The 10,727-nt window shown below is 29.7% G+C and overlaps 1 protein-coding gene across 1 annotated transcript in view; it reads right to left on the bottom strand.

The window, feature by feature from the left end:
* Positions 1-9,761: 9,761 nt before the first annotated feature.
* LOC119675505 (TATA-binding protein-associated factor 172-like) overlaps positions 9,762-10,727 on the bottom strand; it is a 4,007-nt gene continuing 3,041 nt past the window's right edge. Inside the window, exon 7 of the mRNA XM_038086714.1 lies at positions 9,762-9,783. Within this exon, the coding sequence (XP_037942642.1) occupies positions 9,762-9,783 (22 nt within the window). The remainder of the gene's footprint in view (positions 9,784-10,727) is intronic.

Genomic DNA, 10,727 nt, shown 5'->3' with positions numbered 1-10,727 from the left:
GGATGAAGGATATTTTGAATAAATAAGAAAAGAAAATTTTCTGAAATTTTCTGAAATTTTGTAAATTTTTCCTTTGCTGTCGAAATGGTAGAATTTTCCCTTTTTTGTCTCAATGCTTGACAGTTTTCAGACATTCGTTGGCAAAAAGGTGTACGCAGTTTTCAATTAAAATAAAAGCCAAGTGAAAGTGGAAAGTGTAAGCGAAAGTTCAGTAATGTTTATTTGTTTACTTAGATAAAAGTTTAGAATTTATGTTTGTTTAAAAATTTACCCAAGCAATTTTTGCTCTTATTTATGTTTAAATAATAAAATATATGTTTATGTATATATCTAAATGAAAATAATGAATTTATTGCTAAAGTTCATAGAATAAAGACACTAAGAAATAAAAATATAGAATCAATCTAGCGAAAATCGAAAAGAATTTAATATTTCCATGATACAGTAAATATGTAATAATATTAAAATAAATACTATAATTTATATTTTGAGATGATTTTTATATATAAATTTTAACAATAAAAAAGAAAAATTTTAGTAAATTTTCTACAAAATACTAATGTGTAATATTTTTGCATTTCATTCACATATTCAATTTTAACTTGTTTTTAATTATGTTATTTGGCTTTTGCACATTTGAATTATTCAAATCAAGATTCTTTGTGTGCCATTTTGGATTTATTAAAATGTTCCTTTTATTACGGCCAGGAATGCTGTGAAATATGTCTTACATATGCTAAGTGTTTGCCATTGTGAGAGGCCACCTGCAAACAATTGACCTCTATTGCTCCCTATGTGGGTCTAATGCAGTGTCAAGTTGTGGTAAGTATCTCAACACTTTCTCGTTTTTAATGAAATGTATTTTGAGTTCTTCCGCAATATCATACATCATGCTGGCTTAATGGAATTACTTTCGTGTGAATTCACAAAGGAATTGGTTTCATTTAATGAAATTTAATTTAAATATTTAAAATTTTTGATACCTAAGACCCTAATGAATTATTTTGATATTTCTTAATGACAATTGCTACAAAGAATTCTAATTCATTTTTGACAAGTAAAATGAGTAAATTGTAAATTTTTAGATATTTTGTAGTTAAACTTTGAAACTAAACAGATTTCATTGTGATAAATGAGGATGTGAGTGATGATGTTTAACTAAGAAGTAATTGAATTTATTTGATGATCACAAACAGGAATTTGTCAAAATGGGTCGTAACTATATCTACATATGTGTTGATGAGCAAATGAATTTATTTTAATTTTAAATTAAATATGTATTGATATTGATGATATTGATAAATAATAATATTTCAAAGAAAATTTAATTTAATAACTAATATTTTATTTACCAAAGTTATAGAAACTATTTCAAAGCACTTAATTCGTTCTTTTGGTATTATTACTTAATTTCTGTCTCAAAAATTTCAAAAAAATTTCATGGATTAACAAAATACCCACGTAATAGTCCCACTTCTTCTGTGTAACTTATTTATATTATTAAAGATGAGAGCATAAAAGTTTAACAAATGTTTTCTGATTTTTGTTTTTAGTGCAGTTGACTAGTACATTTTTTATTTATAACTATTTAACTAGTTATATTTATTTGTAACTATTTTTATTTATCACTAAATTTGTTCGTTATTTATGGTGCTGTGTGCTAGAACTTTGATTTTGTTTATTTCAATGCATAAAATTAAATGGGTTTAATGTGTTTGATATTAATTTAATATCAATCAACTTGAAAGGATATCAGTTTTTTAGGATTTACAGTAAGATCCTTGTCTGCATTAATGTCGTATCTATTTTAATCTTTGGCAAATATTAATCATCAACCAATGAGCTCAGGAAATTGATATTTACACAATTATTAGCTAGAGTGAGAGTAATGAGTTATGAGTAAGTCCTTCCAAATTTTAACGAATATTAATATTGTTCCTTTTTTTAATTAAGTGAAAAACAATCACATTTTTTGATTGTTACTATAATTAATTAACTTATAATTATAAATTTACTATCATAATGAATTAATCAATTATTGGAACAACAATATCAATATATTTTTCTATATTAATATAACCAGTATTTTCCAATGGACAGGATGATTGTAAAGCATAACTTTACAAAAAACTTCAAAACTGAACTTGGCAACAAAAAGAACTGGGAAGGTTTGTCTAACATCCCAAAAATAAAAGAAACCATGATAACATGGTATACAGACGGCTCTCTCACCAATGAGGGAGCTGGAGCTGGTGTTTATGGACCAGGCAAAAAATACTGGGAAGCATTAGGAAACAATACAACCATCTTTCAAGCGGAAATATACGCGATAGATAGATGCGCCAGTTTCAATCTTGAACGTAAATACCGGAACCGTAAAATTGCAATACTGACTGACAGCCAGGCAGCTATAATGGCACTCATATCTTACCAGGTAACATCCAAACTGGTATGGGAATGCATTGACAAGCTGAACACACTCGGTGGGATCAATCAGGTGCACCTTTTATGGATTCCGGGACATACTGGTATCCAAGGTAATGAAATGGCAGACAAACTTGCAAGAAGAGGCGCGGCATCAAGAATGATAGGCCCAGAACCATTTTGTGGTCTAGGCAAAGGAGCTCTATCCATTATCATGAATGACGCAGAGAAAAAAGAGAGAGAACTCTATTGGTTAATGTTACCAAGACTCTCACAATCTAAAATGCTTTTAGGGACTTACAACCTAAAACGCTTTAAAGATTGCATAGTGCAATCAAAGACTAACATAAGAATTATTACGGGATTACTGACCGGTCACTGCAGATTGAATAATCACCTATCGAAGTTAGGAATTCAATCCAACTCAGACTGCAGATACTGCAGGGAAGAGAGAGAAACGGCATACCATGTGCTCGGGGAGTGCCCGGCACTGATGCATAAGCGAAAGAAACACCTAGGAGGGTACTTAATGGATCATAAGGATTCAAGACTGGGGAAGATAGGATCCATACTGTCTTTCATTAAAGAAATCGGACTTGGAGAAATACTCTAACCCGACAAAGGGGCACAATAGATCTTTTAGGTCGCAGTGCACGATCCCTTACTCAATAATAATAATAATAATAACCAGTATTTTTTAGTGCTGTATTAAAGCATTATTTATTACTGCTTGTTTTATTATAACAATATTGATAAGATCATCATTTTAATCCCTTTTTATACATCTTTAGTTACTTTTGCACCGATAGTACGAATTATCTTTTTACACATACATATGAAGACATAGATATTTATACATAGATATTTATACATACATTTTTATTTTTTGTTTTTGTTATTTGGTTAAATACATATTTATTTTATTTTATTCTGAACGAATAAATTAATTTTAAAGTTAGCTAAGTATAAGGAACTAGAACTAGGTTCTTCGCCCTGTGAATATAGGTCAGGTTAAGAATTATATCTAAATTTTATTTAATAACATTTATCTATGTTATGTTTTTCAGTCAGATAATTTAAATATCCCCATTTTAAAGAAATCTCTAATTAATTGATATTATATCACAATAAAATACAATTGCAAAAAATATCATCAATATTAAATTAATTTTTTATTGAATTCATATTAATTATGATCCAAGTCTTATCACTGCAATTACACTTTCTGTTTGTGCTAAATTCAGATCATATTCACACATCAAAATAAACATTGTTTGAAGTGTCAACTAATGGCACTAAAGTCACATAGTATTTGTAAATCATCAAATATTTCTTATTGAGATATAATACAAATATGCATTATATAATAAGTGGAATTATTTAACTTCACTGCTCTTCATGCTAATTAAAATGAATAGTAAATCTAAAGACACGTTTGATTTTGTAGTTATAAAAGCATGCACTATTATCTGAAAGAAAGCATGATTTAATGAAAAATCCTGAAAGGCGAGATGCGACATAAATACTTACAAATATGTGACAAAACTAGCGTTTCTGGTTAATGTGCACAATATTACAAATTACAAGCTGGTGGCCACTTGTAACAACAGCGGAAAGCAAACAAAAGGATAACCAAATTAATTAATATAATTTATTTAAATTAATTTTAATGTAAGAGATTAGTTGCGCACTTAATGTCGAATAATTATGTACATGTTGAAAGCTTTGAATGAATTGCTAATTACAATTGTAATTTCGATATTAATTCGAAAAGCCCTCAGTACGAGCTGAAATGAGATGTGAGATATACTCGTTAACTATACAATGCAGCATTGAGAGGAATAATTGATATTTTTGGCAAAGTACAAATTACAAAGGCAATCCTATTTAATTAATCATAACTTTAAGCATTTCTGTCAGAAATGAAAATAGCTTAGTGAATGTGAAGGAAATTCAAATATTTTAAGTCATTTCTGAAATATGCCTACATAAATATTTAAAAGTGTTTTTTAAAGTGAAGTATATGTATATGTATATATATATATAAATATATATATCTACGTGTAGAAAACGCATATATAAAGTACTGTTAGTATTCTTTAGCTTATATTAATAATCCAATTGAACTATCAACCTTTTACGTACTTACCAATTATTTTTCACCAAACGACAATTTATATGATATTATTTTTAAAATAATATTAATAAATATTCATATGTATGTCAATCTTCTCCATAACCTTAGGGAGGGCTTGCCTTTATTGTGCGTAAATATTAGTAGTTGCTGGTAGCGGTATATTTATAAATTTAAAAAAATTGTATTTTTGTTAGTCAATTCAAAGAAAATGAAACTCTACACTTTTATAACACTAAATTCGACATACAAGCCATATACATAGCAATACCAAATCAAACTGTACCTGACGCACAATACATATTGCAAGTAGAGAACTTCACTATGAATGGAATGATTCGGGCTGCATAGAACATGGAGGTTTTATAATACTAGTAAACAAATGACTAAAAGACTGCGTCATTGATTTACATTTTAAAGAGATTTAAACCACCGCAATTTAAGTGACAAACAACGAATGCGACCTAATTCTTTTAGCGGTATACAGTCCTTCGTAGTTTACTTTAAGATCTGCTCAGTTTGTTAACTTTTTTAGAATCCCAGGCAACAGCTAGGGTTAAGCTAGACATACATTCTATGAAATTTGACTCTGCAAACTTAAAAGCAAGACAATATACTCCTCCATATTAAATAGAATTCATGATCTGTACATTAACCCACAAGTTGGTTGGGGTTATGTACAGATTATAAACCCTAATGGTTACCTTTCTATTAAGTTTCAGCCCCTTTACAGTGAAAATCTTTTAATACTATTTAATCAACAGTTTGTGCTTAAAGAAAATCAGGAACTATTTTTTTACAGAGTGTTTCGATGCTAATTAAGCTTTTGAAAGAGTATGGCAAGACTGGCTTATTCATAAAATCAAGCAATTATTACATTTTAACTAGTAGCATTCTTCAACCCTTTTAATATGTTTAATTCCTGAAAGTGTTAGTGATGTCATTTTTACTTTTGCATATAACACAAAAATTCTATGTCATCATAAAAATATTTAGTTAGCTTCAAGGCAAGCACAATGGCATATGAATATCGTCAAACAAAAATGTCACCATGTTACGTTCTTCTCTAAGAAAGATTTTTGATCGGTAATTATATTGAATGGAGTTCTAATACCCTAACCAGTTAAGATAACCTGTTTAGAGATTTATTCAAATAAAATAAAAGTTTAGCAAGAGGACATATAAACCACAAAATTCAAATCCGAATTGCATGTTATCAAAAAGGATCTTGCACAGGCCTCTCATCATTCAATCCGTGTTTTAAGCTATTTTATATAATATTAAGCTACCTTATTTTTAAGTGTACGAATAAGGCAATGCCTTAAACATTAAGATTTTGCAAACAACTTACTCTTAAAAGTATAATAAATAACTTCTATAAAATATTAAATGTAATTACAGTAGAAACCTAGTGCGTCAGAAATGAGAGGATCCGAAAAAATTACTTTAAGTGCAGAAATCAGAAATCGTTAAGACAAAAGTGCGCAGAAAAACTCTATGCCCATGTTGACCCATTGGTTAAAAAACTGGCTTTTTAAACAGGATACCCAGACTTAAGCTTAAACTAAGCTTACCTTATTATTTATTATCATTGTTGTATACTTCTTTTTCTCAATAAAAAAATTCAATATATCAAATAGAACTGAAGCTATCAACGAACTAAAGCATTCGTATATATATCTTGCATGAGATAATTATCGCGTTTAAGGAAAGGAAAAGATATATTGGGGTGATTTCAAAATCATAACCTAAGTCTCAGTATTGATTTAAGTAATCATTTTCGTTAGCGTAATGCATACATAAGTTTGTTTTGAAACTTCAGTTACCACTCTGAAGTCGGCCCTTAATGACCTACAATCTGTTGTATGGCATAAGCAATTTGCATGAATCATTTTTCGGATATTGAGTATTTTCTGACAGTGTCTTTAGATGAATTTTGTTTTTGACTTCAATTAACATATCTTGGTTAATATTCACTTTTCATTATTTCTGGATTCAGAACTGATTTCCAACATTTGTTGCATTTCATTAAGGAATGAGAGGTGGCTATATTATGATAATTGTTATGTCTTATATCATTTTCTTTTATTTTAATACTCCTAAATAAAAAATCACAAATTGAATAATTTTCACTCATACTTCTAGGAGGTTCCGTCAAAGCGGTATTAAGTGCACCTTACATGTTACCTTTGGGAGCATTAAACAAATTTTTAAACAATTTTGCAGCCAATTTTGTGCTCATAAATTTGTTTAGGTAATCTCATTAAAAATTGTTGAGGCAATAAAAAAGTATTTTGGCAGGCGCCATCTTATCCTCATCGCTACTTGCCATGACCCAAATATGTCAAATCAATTGGGTAACAGGCAAATCTTCCATTTCACGCTCGATGCGGTAATATTTTAGCCGCTTTTATTTCAGAAATTCCCATCAGATTTTTATATGCCAAGTTTTCATTATTATTTGTTTTTTGGTGTCCTCATATGAGCATATAAATTAACTAGAATTTGGCTTTTAGTTTAAAATTGTTGAGTTGATTTGTTATTGTTGCAATTTGTTTCTCTAATCAGTACTAATACACGCATTCGTGCTGAGCATATTTGCAAATAAGTGTGGATAACATAGGGCAGTAGTGGATTTAAGCAGGTCTTTTTAGACTTGGAAATAGATGTTTTTGTCTATCATCACAAATATTGTATTTAAATATGATTAGAATATGATTAGTTAAAAATAAACACGAAACAATATAAAGTAAATTTAAAGACTTATAATATAAGATAGGTAAATGCATACTTTGAAGAGTTAATTTTAAAGAGAATTAAAGCAAGTACCAACTACCATCTAATCTAGTTCGAATAAAAATATAACTCACTTCTGGCAAGTATAATTTTTCCTTAATAGCTTTTGTTGATAATAGAATTATATCACAACTTTATAGTTTTAGGTATAAAATATATTAGTAGTTACTTTTTTAGATTCGTCATGATATATTCAATACTTTGAAACTACATTCAAGACATATTGATATTGAAACTCCATTTGTGAACTTCAAATGGTACCACTCTAATCCATTTACCCTCTAATATTTACACGATTTTAAGCAAGTTATCTTATGCCCTTTTGTAAGTATAAGCACTCAATAAGCCCATTTTATTGTCCATTTGCACACAAATCCCCTCCTGTGCGAAATTTACGACTATTGCTGTGCAATTATATGTCACGCTATTTAGTCCTACATTTACATATTTGAACGCAATACGTTTGCGTGTGCATTGCAGTTGTTATAGTTAATTTCGCACAGTGGATCGTTTGTATCCTTGTAAATATACGAAAGGCAACATTCAATGCTAAATGCTGTGCTCATATATGCTCTGTCCATTCGTTCTTTCCATTGTTCAATTGTAGTTCTGTTAATCTGCTGGGAGCTTGTAAATTCATGGCAATTGCTATGATAAATGCTTGAGTTGATGTTGTTTTGCCGAATTAGCCTATTTATTGTTATTGCCATTGAACACTCATTGCTAAATGCTGAAATTCTGTACTGTACTGTAAAGTGCTCGGGAAGTATACGAGTCACTGTTATTGGTTTTACGATATTTAATACTTAAAGCTCAGTGCACAGTTATGGACGTTTAAATTCAAACAGGCTAAGGTTAAAAAAATTACTCAAAAATCGTGTTTTGAAATTAGTAGATTACAATCAAATTTTACAAATCAAGCTACTTGAGTGATAAAACATGAAAAAAGGCTTTATCATTCATCTAAATTGCAATGAGAGATTATGAGATTATGAGAGCTTAACTGAAGAAAGTTGACGCGATCACGAAAAAAGTGCACCGAAACTTTTAGCGCCATGAAAATGGAGCTGACAATTCTTAATAGAGATATTTATAAAACTAATACTTTTGAAAGAGTCACATTTCATCACTTGTTTTATAAGACTCAAGTCCATCACTATAAGTTAACGCAAAAGTTCAGGGAGTGATGTGAGCCCGGTTTTCCGTAACCAAAGCGAGGTTGTCTCTAAATTAGTAAAAATTAACAAAAAAAACTCAGATTATTACTAAGATCATATAGACCAGTTGGGCGCAAATCTTCATGAAGAAAAAGATGGTCTACAGAAAAAAAAATCGTGTTTCTTCAAAATATCATTTTTTTACAAACAAGTCAATAAACCATAGCAAAAAACAGGGAATTAAAGTATGATTTCTTGCAACACGTCAAAATTGAAGTGATAGTCGTTATTTTCCAGATATTCCACAAAACCACTGCAGCGATGAAATTCTAGAAATAAATACTACTATTGTCAACTTCTCCCAGTAGAGCATAGGGCCACAGTAATGCTTCTAAATCTGATTCAACTTTGCGTTTCTCTATAGATGTCGTTCCATATATAACGTGCTTCCGCTAGCTCACTTTTGACCGTTCTTCTACATGTTTTCGCTGGCATACCAGGTCTTCTACCCACATCTGCAATATATATTTAACTAGCAGCAATTTCGACTGTTATGCTCTACTAGAGAACTACGCATTTTTCGTCAGGAGAAGTAAGATTAAATCAATTTTTAATTATTAATTTTTTAAAAATTTTAATCCTCATTAAAATGAACCTTAATTGCCGCTCCATAGCCAATAACTTTAACGACTTTATATGACAATGTAATGAGAAATATTTTTTTCCATTGTCTGCTGTAAATACGAGCATTTTTCATATATAATCAACAAATTTGCATTGCAAGTGTGAGTTACTACGAATTCCTCTCAAACAATCGCAATATAATCAATACAATTTTAATAAAAAAAAATTTTATTAAAAAAAATAAATAAAATTAAAGTGAATGCATCATTAACTCGAGCGAAAAGATCAATTTAACAGTTAAAAATAATTGCATTAATTTCTGAGTAAATCCGCAATGAAACGAAAAAATGATAACATGAAAAGCAATTTTTAATTATGAAAATACATGCGACAGGCAGCAAAAAGTCTGGCAGCATTGCTTCAATAGCATAACAGAAGACATATCTTTTGTCTATTGTCATGTTGTGTAACTGTGATGTTAAGAAAATATTGTAAATTTAAATGAAGCGACAAATATAATTTGCAGCTCAATACTGCTATAAAATGAAAAAGTCAATAAATGTCTATTTAAATTCAATGGCTCAAGAATTAAAATGACTTAATACAAAAAATATTTATATTCAGATCTAATGTCGCATTTCAATAACTCTAAGAATAATGTTCACATTATTATATGTTAACTCAAAAATTTCTTTCAACGACCTAAACGTAGTTAGGTTATTAATTGTTATTACAACTACTTAAATCTATGGACGGTCAGCAGTATGTCTTAATCTATATTATAAATCACATTACATTCAATTCCAGATCCCCCTTTTCTGATATTGGTCTTGGACATTAATAACATAAACGAAAACATGGTTTGATCCTAGCTGTAAGGATTGGAAACAGTACTTTTGGCCACTCACAGAAATACATAAATAATACCAGAAAATAGCTAACATTGTTTACGAAACTGTCAGTGTCAACGCGGTGTTTCTGGGAAAGCTAAAATAAAAAGATTTGGGAGAATTTATACTCGTATGTGGGACTACTTGCTTGCTATAGATTCTAAGGAAACATCTTACCGTAACGGTGTAGATTGCTCAAAAACAAGTTCGTCATAACATAACTACATGCCACAACGATCGTATCAACATACCATCCAATCAACAATCCTGCATATATCCGAAAAGCCAATAAGAAGTTGCTTTCTACAGGGAGCTACATATGGTATTGTTAATTTTTGATTTCAAAATGAAAAGGAATTATATCCATGGCCTAAATTAATACTTAATATGACATTCATTGCAGATGTTAGCAGCAAAAAGTATGCTATGCCGCAACTTGAATGCTTTTGCGGTTATTCACTGCAGTTATCCACTGCCCGGGGAAAATAAACTACTATCGGTTTAGCGCTTAGACTTCTATTATATTACTTTTTCATTGGATTCATCGGACTCAAAAGTCTCAAGCTATATATAAGTATATATAAAAATTTATTAGTTTATTATTATATTAAATTCATGTGGAAGTAATAAAGAGTAGTGATAGTTTTTTTTTGTATAGGTATGAAAAAATATTGAAACTTTTATTACATAAAAAATACTGTG

Source organism: Teleopsis dalmanni, chromosome 2, assembly GCF_002237135.1.
Source record: "Teleopsis dalmanni isolate 2A chromosome 2, ASM223713v2, whole genome shotgun sequence".
Lineage (NCBI taxonomy): Eukaryota > Metazoa > Arthropoda > Insecta > Diptera > Diopsidae > Teleopsis > Teleopsis dalmanni.
Note: the sequence above shows the minus strand (reverse complement) of the source record. Positions and strands in the feature narration are given on the sequence as shown.